The following is a 19,135-nucleotide window of genomic DNA, read 5'->3' as shown; positions in this document are numbered from 1 at the left end:
AGCAAATATGAGAAGGATGAGACCACGGCCAACAAAACAAAGACACAACAACCCCCCCTGAATGTACCATCCATACGGTGAAAGGTGATGGTGGCGGCAATATTGCTATGCGGAGGCAATTTGTCAGCAAAGACAGGGAAGCCGGTGCTTTGAAGATGGACAGCGCCGTGAATCGTTAGCAAGGCCAGTAGAATAGTGTTCACCAACACTACCGCTACTTTGTGTATGTCTGTCACATAAAAACTCATGGAAAGAAACCATAGTTTGCTATTATAAGAAGCAAGAATAGTTTGGCAAGGCACCGTACAAGTGCTTGATCTTCCTCACCCTGAAGAACTCTTTTGTGGAGCCGGCATCCAGCGTTCCGTAGGCGATCTCGGTCTGCTTAGCCAGGTCCTCAGCACTTTCTATAGGAGACACCATCCTCTCTACTGTCAGGAAGGCAGCCAGGTTGGCCGTATAGGAGGAGATGATGATCAGGGTGAAGAACCACCAGACGCCACCCACAATGCGACCGGACAGAGACCTAAAAACAGACACACATGACGTTGTCGTTGGTCAATATTAGTCACTGTAGATACACTATGTGGACCGTACAACATGCAAACACATTTGAGTTTAACAGGTAATCGTGAAGGCCGATCTTAAACCCTTGTGATGTTCACACCACCCAAATGACCTACATTGCATCACATCCTCTCTGCACTCACACATTCTTCATCCCACCAGGCTTGTGGAGAGCTTAGCCCAGTCTGCTGAGGAAAGATAACCAGCCCCACAAAGGCCCACTCAGCCTCCTGCCTGCCAAATTAATCTCACTTTAAGAAAGTTGCCAATATGTTTAATGGAACCACACTCATTAATTGTTTGGGATTAATAAGCAAAGGAGAACACTTAAGCGCTGCTCTAATTACACTTTTGAAAAGAAATAAATAAAATAAAATTGAAACGAGGTAAATCCCTGTCTTTCCTACCTCGGAAAAAAAAAAAAAAAAAAAAAGTCAGCTTGAGCGACAACAGATGCAGAACACATGCAAGCACCGGGGCAGGGAGCAGCGGTGCTTTTGCAATGAAAATGACACAAATCTGATGAAAAAAAAAAAAAAAAACACCTTTCACCTTTGTGCCTCAAAAAACAACAACAAATGGAGCGTGAACATGAAGGCGAGATCAAATGCAGCAAGACAAAGAGGGAGAAGCTAAAACAATCATTTAAGATGCTTTTGAGATGACGGCGAGATGATGAAAGAGCAGCGGCAGTGAAAGAGCGCAGAGGCAACACTGCGTGGCTCCAGAGCCTTTGAAAGTCATAAAGCAGGGCTGTTTGCCATGTGTCTGTCTGTGCTTCTGTTTAGGTATCAGAGCAAGAACCATTTTTCTGATTTCACCATCAAAGTGAGGACTGTTTGTACCCTAGTGAGGACATTTTGTTGGTCCACACTTGTTTTTTTTTTGCTAACTGTAAAGTTTAGGACCTTAGTGTTAGGTATGTACAGGTGATGGCTTGGTTTAGGGTTATTGTCAGGACAAGAATGTGTGTGTGCTTGTGAGCGCATACTGTTTGACTTTTGCTACTATTTTATTATGCACCCGATTAAACAAGGAGGTAGACTTTTGGGTATCCATAAACAGTCAAATAATCACTCAAACACAACAATGCGTGCCATCATTGGTGCATGCAACAGGTTGGTCCTCAGAAAATCTCTCAAAATAAGCAGCGCCGCTAATATGTAAATGTGCAGACATTGCCCAAGGGAGAGAATCAAGTATTTTTGGCCACTATTTCAAGCATCCAAATTCAAAATATCTTCAGGGATGACTTAAAATAAATTGTCTTGCACGCCGAGATAATTAAAATAAATTCCCAGGTTTACCAAACATGAAAACTATTAAAGTGGTGATTTGGTATGCAGCACATTGAGCTCAACGTAATCTACAAAATAAAAATCAAGCACAACAATTCTGAGAACAGAGTGCGGTTATATTTTTAGGCAATAGAATGAGGTCCTTGATTGCGGTCAAACACGGCGAAGGTTTTGGCACGCTGTGCAGATGCATTCTGCCTCTGGACGGGAAGGGACTGAATTGATCTGAAGAATGAAGGCAAAATGTATTGGCAATGTATTGTTAGATAGCTAATATATATGTGATTATTTATTATACCTAAGATAATTATTTATAATTGTTAATTATTGCTAGATAATTAAGAATAATTAAGTTGTTCTCAGAAACCACGTATGGGCACAACACCAGTTGTTAAGGTGTTGCAGCATTTAGCACCAAGATAACACAGACTAGAATATAGGAGTGGGAAATGCAGAGCTAAATTTTTTTTTACCATGGCGTTTGTTGGATTTATAACACCACATTTTGAGTTAATTCAACATCTCGGCAAAACCCCTGCATATTTTTGCAGCTTATTTTTACCATGTAGTTCGTTAAGAATATACATAGAATTTGCACAGCCATTCATTAAGTATGTAGATATACCGTCATAAAATGTTCAGCTTTAATGTATAAGTTAATTCAATTGTGAACTGTTTACTAAGGAAAATACAGAACCATGAACCATTTGTGTTGCATAATTATATGCCTCCCATTGGGTCAGGTGACTCTTATGAAATAAGATAAGATAGCACCCTTCATTAAACCAATATGATTCAGTAACATGATCACATTTCCCTACAGAGATTCATTAGTAGATTATAGAAAATGACTTCATGTCATAGTGTGTCAAGGCTGGGATGAAATGCAAATTTGGTGAATGGTTGCTGTGCATTGAAGCACAAAATTACAAAAGGTACGGAAAGCAGGAGGGTTCGAAAGGACCAATAACTGACCACAAATTGACAAAAAAATTACACTCCCAAAAAAACTTGCTGTTATCAGTGTACTTCACTACACTAATGGTATTAATTAATGCAACAATGCAACTGTTTTACTAGACAGTACATAATGCTGATTAATAATGCTAACATGCAACTGAAAGTAGCTATAGTAGAACCTCTGCTAAAGAAGGAATCTCAATCTTGCCACCAGTTTTGGGAGTGTGGGAGTCATCATCTGGAGTTTTACTGTAATTGGTGTCAGGGGCGACTACTTTGTTGAATGCCAATTTCTTTTTCAAAGGTACATGGTAAACAATTAAATATTAGCCAGCCCTACTTCAGCACTTAATATTCAGCACAAATAAATATTTTGAGGACAAAGTGGACTTCTACACAAGCCAAAGATTCAATTGTGTCATGAAACGAGCAAAGAAAACTAATTTTGCCCCTTGCTTCAGGGACATTGACTAATGAGCTAAGGAAGCATCTAGATGGCAGCAAGAAACACTGTAAAGAAATGTTTTGCAAACAAAACATTTGTCTGCTGTTTTGTTCATTATTTGTCTGTATTTTTAACAATTTATTTATAAAGTCGCTGTGCCTTTGACATTTTCACTATTGGCAGGTTATGAAATACATAACAAAATAGCAAACAAATCTACCCATCCATTATAACCTCTTGAAGTTATAATGTAAAAACTAAAATAATTTCATACTAATTGTTCTGCATAATAAACATTAGCTCTTATGAAACCCATTAGCTCTGTATTTGTGTTTGAACTGCTTCCTGCTCTGTTGACAGTCATCTGGTTGTTCTTGTTATGGAGGAAAAATGTGATAACCAATCAAACATGCGACTGGGGCTAGACAAAGCAGCAAAGCTTTTGTGTGTGCCGAAACAGCGTTGCAAGTCAGACGGAGGTGGAGAACGGCAGGAAGAGAAATGGCAGAGATGAAAAGCAAACTGGACTGCAGCACCAGAAGCAAACAAATTCCTCAGCTTTGACTGCGGCTCGCCTCCAGAGATGGCAGTAAACAGCTGTCTAATCCTTCCCCTTCAGTTATCCTGTTTTCTTTCTCCCACTCTTTTTTTTTTTTACTTTCTTCCTCCGTCCAACATGTTCCTCCACAGCAACCTCCCCCCTGCTCGTCTCCCCAAGCACTTGGGGGGCTGACAGGGGTTTGTTTTGGTCCAAGACAACAATAGCCTAAACGTTGGCACCAACACTGACGCAGTGTGGATGCCCACACAGACACGCATGCACGTACAGTAGAACAGTGTGCTCTGAGTTTTGAGTTTATCTGTGCACGACAGCAATTAGGTCACCATTTACTGTGCAACTGGGTTGAGGAGAAATGGACTGTGTGTGCGTGTGTGTCAGGGTCTCCCATAAACTTCCTCACGAGCTGAACGGAGCAGCGCCTGGCAAACATATGAACGGAGTGCCTGGCATACATAACATACTGTTTGTGTCAGTTTGCTTCCTTTACAACAAGTTTCCAACGAACGTCCGCTGCATTTCTCATACATTAATGCATGGCAGGCATGCTTGATCTAGACAACAATAAGCAAGCCGTCTTAATACGGTAAGGAACATCCGCCAAGCAGCTCTTTGATTTAATTCTTGTTGAGGCAATAAATAATCAATTATTCACTCCACCTGTTTTATTCCATTGCAAATATTGTAAGTAAGAAGAGCAACAGGACCAACTCAGTGACAGGAGAGTGGAAAACTACTACTGTGTATGTATTATCAAATGTAATATAGGAAATGATCCATCCATCCATTCATTTTCTTCCGCTTATCCCAGGGTCGGGTTGCGGGAGGTAGCAGCTTCAGTAGGGAGGCCCAGACGTCCCACTCCTCAGCCACTTGGGCCAGCTCCTCCGGGGAAATCCCAAGGCGTTCCCAGGCCAGCTGAGAAACATAGTCACTCCAGTGTGTCCTAGGTCTCCCCCTGGGCCTCCTCCCGGTGGGACGTGCCTGGAACACCTCACCAGGGAGGCGTCCAGGAGGCATCCTGACCAGATGCCCGAGCCACCTCAACTGGCTCCTCTCGACGTGGAGGAGCAGCGGCTCTACTCTGAGTCCTCCCCGGATGACTGAGCTCCTCACCCTATCTCTAAGGGAGAGCCCAGACACACTACGGAGAAAACTCATTTCAGCCGCTTGTATCCGGGATCTCGTTCTTTCAGTCACAACCCAAAGCTCGTGACCATAGATGAGGGTAGGAACGTAGCTTGATCAATAAATGGAGAGCTTTGCCTTTTGGCTCAGCTCTCTCTTCACCACAACAGACCGGTACAACGCCCGCTTCACAGCAGACACAGCACCAATCTGCCTGTCAATCTACTGCTCCATATTCCCCCCTTTCGTGAACAAGATCCCAAGATACTTATACTCCTCCACTAGGGGCAGTACATCCTCCCCAACCCGGAGAAGGCACTCTACCCTTTTCCAGCTCAAGACCATAGTCTCGGATTTGGAGTCACTGATCCTCACCATGGCCTCTTCACACTCGGTTGGTAACCGCTCCAGTGAGAGCTGTAGATCACGCCCTGATGAAGCCAATAGGACCACGTCATCCGCGAAGAGCAGAGACGCAATCCCAAGGTCACCAAAACAGGTCCCCTCAACACCTTGGCAAACCCTTACAAAACGTTTGGGCCTGCCAGGTCTGACCGGCTTCCTCCCCCACCATCGGAGCCAACTCACCACCAGGTAGTGGTCAGTGGAGAGCTACTCTTTTCACTCGAGTGTCCAAGACATGGGGCCGCAGGTCAGATGAAACAACAACAAAGTTGATCATTGTACTACGGCTTAGGGTGTCCTGGTGCCAAGAGCACATATGGACACCCTTATGCTTGAACATAGTGTTCGTTATGGACAATCCATGACGAGCACAGAAGTCCAACAACAGAACACCGCTCGGGTTCAGATCAGGCGGGTCGGCCCCCTCCATGATACTGCTGAGGGTGTAGAGCTAGTCCAGTGTTCCACGGCAAGGACGAAAGTCCCACTGCTCTTCCTGAATCCGAGATTCGACTATCCGAGGGACCCTCCTTTTCAGAACGTCGGAATAGACCTTACCAGGGAGACGCAAGAGAGTAATCCCTCTATAGTTTGAACACACCCCCTTTTTAAATAGGGGGCCACCCTGTCGTCCACTCCACTGGCCAGTGTAAATTGTAGTAGCGTCAGTTTACCATTTCATCCCATCATGCACAGCCAGCAAGGCAGCCGCTTTTCCTGACCTTCTGTCGTGCTTTCATTTCTATCTGCCAGTATCTACTTTTATAAAGTAACTGTTTTGTTTTCCAAAAAATTAAAAAATGTGCATCTTATTCTAAATATAATTACAGAATAAAGATGAATGTTTGTTCAACTCAACATGGTAACTGTACTGTACTGTACAGAGCTTTAGGCGTAAGTAAACGCCTACTAATATCTTTTGGTATTTAATGCACATTAAACCATTAAATACCAAAAGATATTAGTAGGCGTTTACTTACTCTTTCTGATAGTTTTCTACATGCAGCTTTACTACAACAGTAGAATAAAATCCTGAAATTACAACTTTTAGTTTCAGTGCCACCCCAAGAGTTTAAGTGGCTCCATCTCGCCACCCCTACAAAATATTTCTAGAGGCGCCACTGGCCTCACTTTAAACAAGTGAGGCCAGTGTTTGAATTCAAAATTAATATAAACCATTCCAAAACCACTAATATTGGCAAATAAAATCTGGCTTGACTGGATTGAATTAACCAGCTTTTTCTGTATATAAACTTAACCTCCTGTATTCCTCATAAATGTTCTTATTTAGCTCCAACTTCATATATCTGTTTGACTTAATCCATTTAGTTCACGTCAGGCATAAACCTCTCCAGGAAGGTGTCATCTATTCTGTTCCTCTTTGCACTAAGGCGAAGCGTTTGTTTGGCATTGGGGAGCATTTTTCGTTCGGAAAAGTTACACCTGAAAGACAGACATGGGATTTTGCCGATTCAAATACGCAGTTGTAGGACGGAGGGGCAAAAATTCAGCCTCCACTTTTCACGCTCCCATTTGAATCTTTCATTTCAGTCAGCGTTCTGTGTCACTTGGCAGTGTTTGATCACTGAAAGCAACAGGTATCAGATCATCTCGGATCAGAGCTTTATCCTCTGCTATATGTTCTCCACCCACAACTCACTGGGAATCTGTTGCGGTACTAAACTCTCATTAGAATTCCCCCTGGCTGGCCTCCGCTTTTCGATATGGTAATTAACAATGACTAATGACTTGCAAGTGTAAAAAATGAGCCAGTAATGGCCACATTACAATTAAATTAGGAATTGCAAAGGTTTAAACTAGAAAGAAAATGGTCTCTAATTATGGTGTGTGATTCTAAGGCAAATCAGAGAAGCAGAAGAAGAGATTTCTGGTAGGCTGCTTTTTTAATTAGTTAGACATCTGTATGTTTTCAGTGAGTGAGCATATGGTAACGTTAGATATATGGTGAATATAGAATAAGGAGGCCAAGTGGAAGTGAAAAAAAGCAATAGAGTCTATATCTGTGGTAATAATGTACACAATGTTAATTCTTCACAAACATGTATTTACACACGTCTATAACTTGGTGTGAGTATACATGCTGACGAATTTCCCTCCGATTGCAATGAAATACTGGAAATGCTCCCAACTCACTAGATGACTAGGTGTCGAAACAGTGTCAGACAGCCTGCCATGCAATCGTGTTGCATGCCTGCCATGCAACAATCACTTTCAAAAATGTACCGCAGACTGTGCATGTTTTCTGTGTTGAACCAATCTCTACTCAGTTTCTACCTGTCAACTTCTCCGCTGTGCCTGCAACTGATGCTCGATAAGTTTATCCATATGTCTTCAAGATGGTCTTGTTTATCTGTTATCCAGATATATGTAGCACCACTTGTCTGCTTAGGCTTGAGAAAAACTGTGAAACTCATCCCGCTCGAAGTGGTTTGGTTAACATTTTGTATTTTGTGTAATGTCCAACACAACGCATCACCTGGGCAGAACTTCCTGCAAACTGTAACCTTAAAAGCCTTAAACATCTGCTCTGAAGTTCAGGTGTCACAATGTGATGGTCGTTAAAAAGCTCAACGGATACTCTATGATTGTACCCCCCACAAAAAATTCAAACCAAACAAAACACAAAAACCCCAAGGTCACAATGCTGGGTGGATTGTGTGCGAGTGTTAGAGAGTAATTAGCTTCTAACATTTTTATTTGTTTAATTAACTGAAGTAGAGAGAGGTGCTGCACAGCATGAGAATTTTCAAAATAAAACATGGAAAAAAATTAACTTGGAAAGACAAATACATTTATACGGGTCTGCTTTTTAATCAAACCAATTAGTTTGATTAAAAATTAATTAGTAGGGGATATTTTAAAATTGCATCAACATCCTGTTAAAGCAGCATTGTGTAACTTTAAGCCACTGGGGGCACTAGACCTGTAACCCCTGAAGGCCACTGGTAAAACTGCACAGTCTCCCACCAAGTTTGGGAATCTGATAGCAGACCACTTTAGACCAGCACTTTGAGAAGAAGAATGGAGTAACTTATAAAGACAAGGTCACATTCACCCCTCTAGATTTAATCCTACATCAAAGAACCAAAAAATATGTCTAATCATGTAAGCATCATATCTGTTTAGTTTTGTTGTTATGGCAGTCTGAGCTCAAACTGCCATAGTCTCTAACCCATCCATGACGGATCCAACCCTCTCAAGTTACATAGGCGAGTTTTTGAGAAGGGCAGCCCCCACGAAGCATCTGTACATGCCAAGTGCTGTATATTAACCTGAAAAATAATTTTATAGATCTCAAACCAAGCTAATACTTTGAATAAATAAAAATAAAAATGAAATGAAGTTCTTTTCTTTTGTTTCTACAAAGGTAGTTGCAACAGGTCAGTAGAAATAAAACGTGCATCAAGGTGCACCATTTAACCGTCCTTCTTGTTAAGCTTGAAGGGGAATACCATGAGATAAACTGGGGACCTATTATACATTTACCTGATTCCATTTGCCATTATTACTTTGCTACTGCAGTTTTTTCTCTCTTTGAAGATGTGTACTTTTCAATTGTAGGGCTTTGTTTTTGCAGAATTACATCATGCTAAACAGCACAGATCACTTCTGAAGAGCACTTGTTTGGATGGGGGCCACTTATGTTACATGAATCGAAAAGTAGCAGTATTTGTTCACTGATCCAAGAAGTCTTTGAAGTATGAGAGAAAGGATGTTTATAAAACTACTGACTGGAGCTTTGTATTAGGTAAAACACACCTTTATCTGTCTGGAAATCCTGTTTCTCCTGAGGCACTCATTATGAGTATTTCATAATGCTTTAACTATTGCTCTGCTTTAACTTGTCTCCTGCTTTGACTTCAGAGTTTCTTCCTGCTGAGTTTCTGAAACCTGAGGAAGATTTTTACTATCCCGAAACAACTTAGCTAGTTATCCAACAGCAGGGTTAGAACAACACTCCATAGAGTTATATTACATAGTTTAAAAAATTATTAATAAATAACAAATTTAAATAGAATTTCAATTATTATATTTTTAATTATCCACATAAGTCATGAGTGTACTTATCCTACCGACAGAAATACATGGGTAAGAAATAGAAGTATAAGTTGGGAGAAGGGTATGAGATGGGGGTACAAATTAACAAAGGGGTAAATTGACTCAAAGGCAAACAAATAGTGCCTTTTATTTAATACAACCCAGGGTCTATAATATGATGTGTATACTGTCCGAGCAGATCTAATATTTTACAATAACAGCTGTGTTTCATAAGAAAAATCATTTCTCATTACTGTACCTGAATGTGACAAAGCACAGACTGTTATAGGCTCCTGCTTCATGACTGTAAGACAGTATAGTAAACATCTGCCAGCCATATAATTTAGCATTGCGAATCAGCTGGCTTTAAATTATTAAATTTCTCTATCCACACCGCTTGCATTCATGCTTTTACGGCCCTCAGTACACTGATGTGCATCATAGGGCTGCTGTAAATGAACCGTTCCTTTACTATTCATGAGCTCGTCAATGTTATGAGTGTATCAAACTTTTACAATTTCCCCTGGTCTCCACGGTAAAAAAACGTATGGCTGTCAAAAACATGCAAATCTATATGGGCGTCCCGGCATAATCAACTGGAATGAAGCAATTACGAAATTGATGATCTTTTCAAATATTTCCGCTCCCCTGTGATCTTTATCCCCGGTGGAAGCTGCACGCTGATGCAAAGTTTTAGCCGACTCTCCAGCCTGAATTGGTGTGCAACAAATGATGCTTTTAGAGCCCATCGCGGCACAGAAAACATGCACATTTTTCAGAACGTCTGATGCTTTCACCGTGCTCTCAACTTCCCACCACTTCACCCTCTCTATTTTCCTCTCTACATGGCTAAATGAGACTCCGGGGATGAAAACATGCTCTAGCCGATGCTGCAGCAGAGTTGCTGCTTTACTGACGCTTTAGTTTTGACAATCTCACAACTCCTAGGCTCTTTTGTTTCTTTTGTTCCAGAGGGTTTCCATTTACAAGGCCAAGCTAACATGCAAGCTTTGAATATGTAGCAAAACCGACATAATGAAGCATATCTCTTCCCCTAAAGGTCGATATTACCGTGGCATTGAATTGAAAAGGCAATCTGATAATGTTACAACACTCCCAAGCAAATACACTACAAGCCAGTAATTACACCCCCCCCCCCAGAACACTATGAAAAAAAATCTACAAAGGCATTATGACTTAAAAGACTTCTTTTATACCTTGTTCCCATCATTAAAAAGCAACAAAGTTAAGTGGGTGCTCTGCAACATATGGCTCATTTAACTGGTGGTGCGTGTGCAGAAAATAATTTCGCTTTTGCAAACTTTGTCCGCTGCTGCAGAGGAGACAGCGCAGTCTGGAGCTGCATGCTGCATACTTGTAGCTGTAAACATGTTTGCTGAATGATATCATGGAAGCTGTATAAGCCACATGCAACCTGAGATAAGTCAGGGCTGGCGAGTTGTGAGAGCTGTGCGCCCACACACTTACGCAAAGCCTCTTAGTCACTCCGGCGAGAAAAAACTGGAGCGCGAACACAAACACATCACAACAAATACATCACCAAAAATCAATACCATCGGCACATTGGAAATATAAGCGTTGAATCTGTCGGCAAAATGACAGTTAGAGACACTTGATGTGAGGGTAGATTGGTTTAAAAAAAAAAAAGGGATCAGACAATATTTCCCTCTTTATGGTTGCTATGGCAGCCCACTTTGCACTCCAAACAGTACAGCTGAGCTGAGAGAGACTTCAGACTTCTAACTCCTTCTCCTCTCCCTCATTCTGCTCTTCCCTCTATAAGAGCATCAGTCCCTGCAGCAGAAGAGGAGCATTGCTGTTGAGAACGCTCTCAAAATGTCTCACAAGCCAGAAGACGAAGGCCAGAGTGAGAAGCAGCTAAACGCTGCAAGTGTCCAATCAGTCATGTGAATCCAGGTCAATCTGGCATCCTCATTTTAAAACAAGATCATTGTTATGGTATGATAAACTTGAGAAAAAATGTGTCGAGCCAATGAAACCACATTTATTATGTGTATTTAGTCTTATTATGAACTGATTTTGAAATTATTGTTTCTAAGCTTTGCAATGATGTTTAAAGCGCTTGTATAACGCCGGGCTCACACTGAACACAGTGCATATATTGGTGTCGCCCAGCAAAGAACCCAAATCATTAAAATCAGTGCATACACTCACATCAGTTACATGAGTTTGTGGGTCCAGTTACCGAGGCGGTGCAGCGCCACAAAAAAATTACGCAAGAAGGAAGTTTGATCGGACATTCAACCTCCCAAATTTTCTGAGCCAAACAGGAAACGTCGGACGCTAGATAGGATAAAGCCCCCGTGAATTTCAGAATAAAATCACCGCACCAACTAAAGCTAACCTGACTAGTGTAAACAAAATGGCAACACAGAAATACGAGGAAACAAAAGGGCTATTGGAGGATGAAATAGGATATTTATAACGAGCCATAGATGTTTTTAAATCATTTATGAGTGATAGCAACACAAAGGACCACGTTAAACTTCTGTTCTCGCGAGCGCCCCTCCCGCAGCTGGAGTCGCAGCTGGCCGCTGTTTCCCTAGGAGCAGTAAGTGGGGGTTTGCCGTAAACCTGCACTGGATTGGAAATGTAACCGACGGCGTAGTCAGTGTGAGCCCTGAGTTAGACTTGGACATGTTACTCTGTGTGAGTGAAACATACTAACTTCTATAATGTCTGACAATACGGTGGCTTGGAGCACATTCATAAGCCAGATGCTCACACTCAGATGCTCAAGAAAGGTAAGGTGTGGATAACTGATGATATTTAGAAATGGTCTGAATTTAATAACAAATCAAATAAAAAAAAATGGTCTGAAGCTACATTGGCGAAAGTATGTGCAAGGGGAAAAGTGTGCTAGTCTGAGCTTTGTGCTAAGAAGGACTATAAGGAGTATACACATTGCCTGTTCATCAATAAAACAAGGCTGTGCCTAAAGATAGAAGGGGGACCCTTCTGTAATTTGGCTTTGTTCCCTTCGGGTCTTGTACACAGGATCTGTAACTTTTCATATGGGCCAGGTTGGAGTAAAATTTTTATTGTTCAACAAGTCCATGTCAACAGACTTTTTCTCCAAAACAAGACAGAACAGGAAGTGGACATTGGTTGCACAAAAGAAGGCAAGAATCAGACATTGATTGCAACAGCGGTCAAATTGCACCATTTTCTCAGAGAACATCAGACACTGCTTAGTTGGGGGTCGTCTTTGGTCGTGGCAGCTCTATGTTGACAAACAGAATGACCGTAGAACACAGATAGATCTCAGATTTGTCGCACAATGTGGACTTGACTTATCAAATGGTAAGCAGTGTGTTTAAAAGTGCATTGTTTCCAGAGGACCTAACTTTGACCTGTTTTGTCAATGAGAAAGATCAGAGGGTTTTATCTCGTTCAGCTATCATACACAACTGACTAATAGCATACTGTAAGAGAAAGGGCTTTGTAGCATACATTGAAACCACAAACCAACCTAAACCTCCTCGTATACTATCATATTTAAAACCCTGACAATCTCTGAGAAAATCCTCTGTGCAACCGAATGGACAGAACATATCCCTCTTGAGGAAAGATATCATTGTCTCTATACAAAGCCTGATTCCCCACTGAGATCCTTTGAGAGCGCCTCACTGGTTTCTGCTAGTGATGATGCATGCATGTGTGATCAAAAGTTGCCTTCATGCGATCTCCAGATAAATAAAACATAAGTTCTTCCGTGGAGTAAACCAAATCATCTCTTTATGAATAAATCATCTGTTCCACACAAATTCCCCTAACTGCTTTCAGGTCGCTCACTAACACTGCAATTATGTAACTCAGAAGCATGTAATTCTGTCTGGTTTCTTATTGGTTTACACAGTAATGGAAACATCAACACGGTGTAATACCGAATAGATCCCTGAGCAGGATCAATAATTTCTTTGATCCCAAGAATTCATGAGATTCATTCCAGAAAGTTTGATTAGCAGCCAAAGCAACAGCCTCTGTTTATAATACAGCAGACAATGCTGCAGTTTTAAAGCCCAAAGCAATGAGACGGCACTAAAGACTCAAGAGAAATGTCCCATATTATAGGCAGCGTTCAGTGTAGAATTTAAATGAAAGCTAAAACCACAAAAAAATTATTGGCATCTGGAAATAAATTGAATAAAATAAAAAATTCAAAGGCTTAAAATAATACATAATAATAATACATGAATAAAGAAATAATTATTACACAAGGCTTCTAATATGTAGAAATATGTCTATACAAACCTTTAAAAAAAGAAGAAAAGAATAAAGGCTTGAACAAATAATAGGCTTATGTTATTTGGAAGATGCCAGGATTTACTGCCAGGATGTTGTCCGATCCTCAAGAGGTCTTCTAATCTCCGATTAGTTGTACAGTAAATCTCACACAAATCTCATAGCCACATCCTACTATTCGATGTCAGCCTTGTGTTTCATCGGTATAGAAAGATACACTGTGTCAGATAACGACCATTCCAGCATTTCTACATGTCTGAAACTGTATCATTTCTAGTTGATCACCAGTTAAGCCAGGTTGCCATGGGTGTTTTCCTCTGGCATAAGCCTTTTAACTCTGAAACACCATATTAATTCCAAATATGGACCATTGCAGCTTAATTAATACAAGTGCTACTCAAATGTTGCAACAACGGTTCCAATAGCGTTTCTCGTCTTAGGTGAAACAACCCTGTGCCAACGAAGAATGCTTGGAGCGGTGCTGACAGCTCTATAACTTATTCTCTGAGTACTTTAGCTAATAATTATTTGACCATTTGAGAGCCCTCATGGACAGGTATAGAACATTTAACCTTTTTGATCTATAATAAGAAAAGAAAAAAGATGGGATGGGGATATTACTGTAGAATCTGATGAGCTGAGATTTTCATGCAGAATTTACAGAGAGTGGTAAAAAAAATATCCACTGTCAAGTGTATGGATGAAAATGCAATGCTGATGTCACAGCTCAGAGGAGAACGGGTAGACTGCTTCAAGATGCTTTTTTGACAACAGTAGCTCAAATGACCATTCATTAAAACCAAATCATGTGGAACACTATCTCTAAACAAACAATACACTTGACAAGGTTTGATCAACATTAGGCTGGGCTACATGGCTAGTATTGCACTACATATAGGCAAGTCGGATCACCTTCCAAAAATCCACCCCATCAAGACGATCAAAACATCTTGATGGCGGTCCAGCAGCTCAACATCTACAAACCCAGCATCAGAACCGCTGCAGGTGAAGCTACGCTGGCAGAAGAGGTTAATCGCTTTTTAGCTCGCGTCAAGATTGAGTCACCAAGAGTAGCCACATTGCCATCAGCAGCTGGAAACAAATTCACCCTCACAGTGGTAGAGGACAAGGTGAGGCACACGCTGGGGGGTGTCTTCCACTGACTCAGTATGTCGTCCCATCATGCCTGAAGACCTCCCTCTGTCTAAGAAACCCCCAATAATCACCCTCAACAACTATTGGCCTGTTGTTCTCACACCAGTGGTGATGAAGTGTTTTGAGAAACTAGTAAGAAGTCACCTCATGAAATACCTGACCTCCATCTTTTTCCTTTTTTGACACATTGCAATGTGCTTACAAGGCCGATGGGTCAACAGAGGATGCTGTGGCCACTGCCTTCCAAAAAGGACTGACCAACCCTGAGCAGTAGGGTGGATTATTGTGGATTATTGTTCAGCGTTTAACACAATGGAGTAACAAAATGGACTTTCTCCTCTATTTCATCCATGGGATCTGTATGGAAAGGGTTAGAGACTGCTTCCTGGGAGTCCACAGGATAAGCTGAAATGGGACAGGAACATGGTAAAGAAGGCACAGGAAAAAAAACTCCCCTTTCTGAAAAGACAGAAAAAATAACATCAATCAGACACTGCTTGTGTCTTTTTTCACTGCTCCACTACGCAGAACATCCTCACACACTGCCTCTGTAGATGGGTAGGCAGCTGCATGATGAAAAATAGGAAAAATGCTCCAAAGGGTCTCCAAAACGGCAGCGTAAATCTCTGGGTGCACACCACCTACACTGGAGGACCGTGATGGGTCTTACTATCTCAGGAGAGCTAAAACACCCTAAAAGATTCATCCCATCCTGGCTTTTCCGTGTTTGAGCCATTGTCGGAAGGCAGACAATGCAGGGTCTTTAAAGGAAGAACGACCCAGACTGCAAAACAGTTTCAACCCAACTACTGTCAGAGCTTTGAATGTCAATGAAATTAAATTTCCATGTCCTATGAAATAAGTGCAATATCTGGTAATACGGAATCTCCACTGCTACTGTGTAATATCCACAGCTGCTGGGAAACTCCCTTGGTTTAGGACATTTTTGTATATACTGTATCTTTGCTGCTACGTTTTTGTTTTCCTTGCTCATTTGTAAATCATATTTAATTGTAATATTTTATAGTTTTTACATATGTACTTGAAAGTCTTGCTTTTCATTCCACTTGTCACATTGACAATAAAGATTCAGTATTCAGTATTCGCCTTTCAGCGGTGGTGGATGTGTAGTTGACAAATGCAGAGCAATGTTGTGATGACTTGTCAGTTTGGACCAACAACTTTGAGAAATGTTTGTGATTCATTCGTTTTGAATAATTTGTCTAACATATTACAAAGAGGTTTGACTATTCCTAGTCTTGGTCTCTACAAGTAGGAGTCGATATGAACTACAGTAAATGCATCTACATTTAGCCATCGCCTTTTTTTATGCACACACCGAATGCAGACCAGCACGACAGAAAACTCAGTGTGAGAAACACAGAGTCACCATGGTTTACTATAATGCACCACAGACACAATCCATTATCGAGTGATTTCCACGGCCAGGCTGAGTAGCTGTTGCTATGGCAGGGACTGTGTGAGTGACAGAGCTGATTTATTTCAGTGTACGACCATGAAGCAGGAGCAACAGAGGCACAGAGGAGTTGAGACGACTCCACAGGACTATAAAACCTATATGCACACACGAATATCTGACACATAAACATCGCCAAACTAATTCACGAGACGCATCGCCTCCTCTTCCAGTCAGGTAGGGAACTCAAGGAAGGGTTCAAACTGAGGGCAAACTTATCACTGCACGAGATTTGTTTGCTATGCTTTCTAATATCTAAATTTCACTTCTAAATAAGAGGCTTGTTTACTTTTATTATTTTTTTTATGTTGCAGCAGTGCTATATAAATATACACAAATGTAAATGGGAGAAGAACATGATAAGAAAGCAAAATAATTTGAGACACTTCCCATTATTAACAATGAAAATAGGACAAAATAAATCATGATCTGTGAACAAATATGATAAGGACATTATTCATAATGTAAGGACTTCAATAAATTATATATGATTCTTAATAAATTTGAATTTTATGAAAAAACATATAGATATATTACACATCAACTGATATGTTTTTGGTGTTTATTTCATTTTTATTGTGATGATTATGGCTTAAAGCCAAAGAAACCATAGATTCAGTTTTCTGAAATATTACAATAGTATGCATAAGTAAAACATAATTTTTAATACAGAACTTTTGGCCTACTAAAAATGTGTAGCCATGTACTTTGCAGTAGAGGTCAGGTGAAGTTAGTGGCTAGGCAAACACAGTGATACCACAGTCATTAAAGCAGGTATTGGTACTTTGGACAATTTGGACAGTTTCCAGGTCTGCTGAAAAATTTTATTAGCATCTCCATAAAGCTTTTTTAAACGAGGGAAGCACGATGTGCTCTAAAATCTCCTTGTAGGCAATTACATTTATTTGGACTTGATAATACTCAGTGGACCGACACCAGCAGATGACATGGCACCCCGAATCATCACTTACTGTGGAAACATCACACTGGACCTCAAGCAGCTTTGATTCTTTGCCTTAAGACAAAACATGTGATGATTATTGCTCATGCCCTGAATACACCCGTGTTGGCTTTTGAAACTCCGACTATAACTGTGAACCCCCCCCCCCCCCCCCTCCCAACTCCTGCATGCGCTTATCTTTGCAACCCTTTCCAGGCTTCGGCTATCCCTGTAGATGCTGCATATTTTTACACTAAACCTTTCTCTAAACTTTTCATCAATACGCTTAGACACAGCAGCCTGTGAATAGCCAGCTTTTTCCACATTGACCTTTTGGCCTCCGACCATTTCCCGTTAATAACTGTAATGTCTACAGTTTTCCCCGTAATGTTGTTGGCTATAGCATAACATTTCTGTATTATTGCTAAATTGGATTTATGTAAAGTTTTGTTTTTTTCTAAGAAAATGACTTTTTGCAGGGATTACTACATAATCATCAAAATAAAATAATCGCTTGAGATCATTTTGTGTGTGAGATGACTGTAGATAATATAAGTTTTTTTTTTTAACTAAAAAACAGAAATGGTATACTTTTCAGTGATATTGTAATTAATTGAAATAGCCTTAAAGTTAAAGGGACCTGATAAAAAGGTATGGTGTGAAGGGCATCTTCTGCAGGTTGTCTAGGTTTCCAATGAAAGCAAATTCCTCCCCAAAACAGACTTCCGAAAAGAGCCCAAATGGCACCGAAAATTTGATAAAACAAAATCTAGAGATAACTCTGCAGGAGTTGGCATCAAGGTCCAGAGAGAGAGAGCAGTCTCTCGTGATAAATTTCAAACCAAAAGCAGTCACTGAAAGAGTGCAGAGAGCAGAGGGTGGAGGGCAGAGCAGAGGATAGAAGAGGTGGACTGAAAAGAGGCGATGGAAGCGGAGGGAAATGTGCAGATGATTGGATGGTTGGAGTGGTGTTTGAGTATACGTGAGTGGGTGAGCGTGTGTGTGTGTGTGTGTGTGTGTGTGTGAGAGAGAGAGAGAGAGTGTTTGGGATGGGGGGCTGTCTCAGAGTCCACCTGTTTGCAGAGATAAACACAAGGAGGGCCCATAAGCGCAGAGTGTGGCTTTTGGGAGGGCCTGACTGACAGGCCTGACATTTAGAAAGAGCACAGTAAACAAGGTCTCACAAATAGCACGGGGAACAGTGTGGCTAATACACACAGTGACAAACTGTACACATCAATGCAATACATCAATGTATAAACAAAGGCACCTTTGCATTCGGATGCATACACGCGTTATGTGCCGGGCGAGCGTGTGAAGCTCGACGTAGAAGCAACTTAAATTGATAAAAGCAGTTTAGACCGGGGGAGCAGACAAAGGAAAGGCCAAAGAAAAGCCTTTTTTTTAATAGATTCAGAGTACAGACAGAAACAGACACAAACACAGACGCAGGCAGACAGACAGTGTAAACATGTCTGCTTATAAACCAGAACAGAGGATATACTCTTTTGTGGCCTTTTGTCTCTAGTTTAATAGCTCTGCATGAGGAGGGATGCACTACCTCTGGTCTAAATGCATCTCTAGAACAGTCTGTTCTCGCCTGATGCTTAGAAAAGCACACAGTGGAATGCTTTATCGGTTAGTTACTATTCACATGTGGGTGCATGCCATTAAAATTTGAATTGCAAGCCAGAGTCCTGGAAGGTTGAAGGTTCCATCACAGTGTAAAGTTTTGTACACTGCAAAAACGGATCTAAAAATAAGTCAAATGTTCTTTAAGTTAGTATATTTATCCTTGATTTCAGCAAGTAAATACAATTATCTGCCAATGGAATGAGCATTTTCACCCCTAAAA

The 19,135-nt window shown here is 41.0% G+C and overlaps 1 protein-coding gene across 1 annotated transcript in view; it reads right to left on the bottom strand.

Annotated features, from left to right (window-relative positions):
- Positions 1–327: 327 nt before the first annotated feature.
- The window catches only part of gria1a (glutamate receptor, ionotropic, AMPA 1a), a gene marked incomplete at its 3' end in the record, with an annotated part of 96,901 nt that continues 78,093 nt past the window's right edge, over positions 328–19,135 (bottom strand). Inside the window, 1 exon segment of the mRNA XM_036127749.1 lies at positions 328–526. Coding sequence (XP_035983642.1) covers positions 328–526 — 199 coding nt within the window.

This window comes from Fundulus heteroclitus, chromosome 23 (genome assembly GCF_011125445.2).
Source record: "Fundulus heteroclitus isolate FHET01 chromosome 23, MU-UCD_Fhet_4.1, whole genome shotgun sequence".
Lineage (NCBI taxonomy): Eukaryota > Metazoa > Chordata > Actinopteri > Cyprinodontiformes > Fundulidae > Fundulus > Fundulus heteroclitus.
This window is presented reverse-complemented; position numbering and strand designations above follow the sequence as displayed.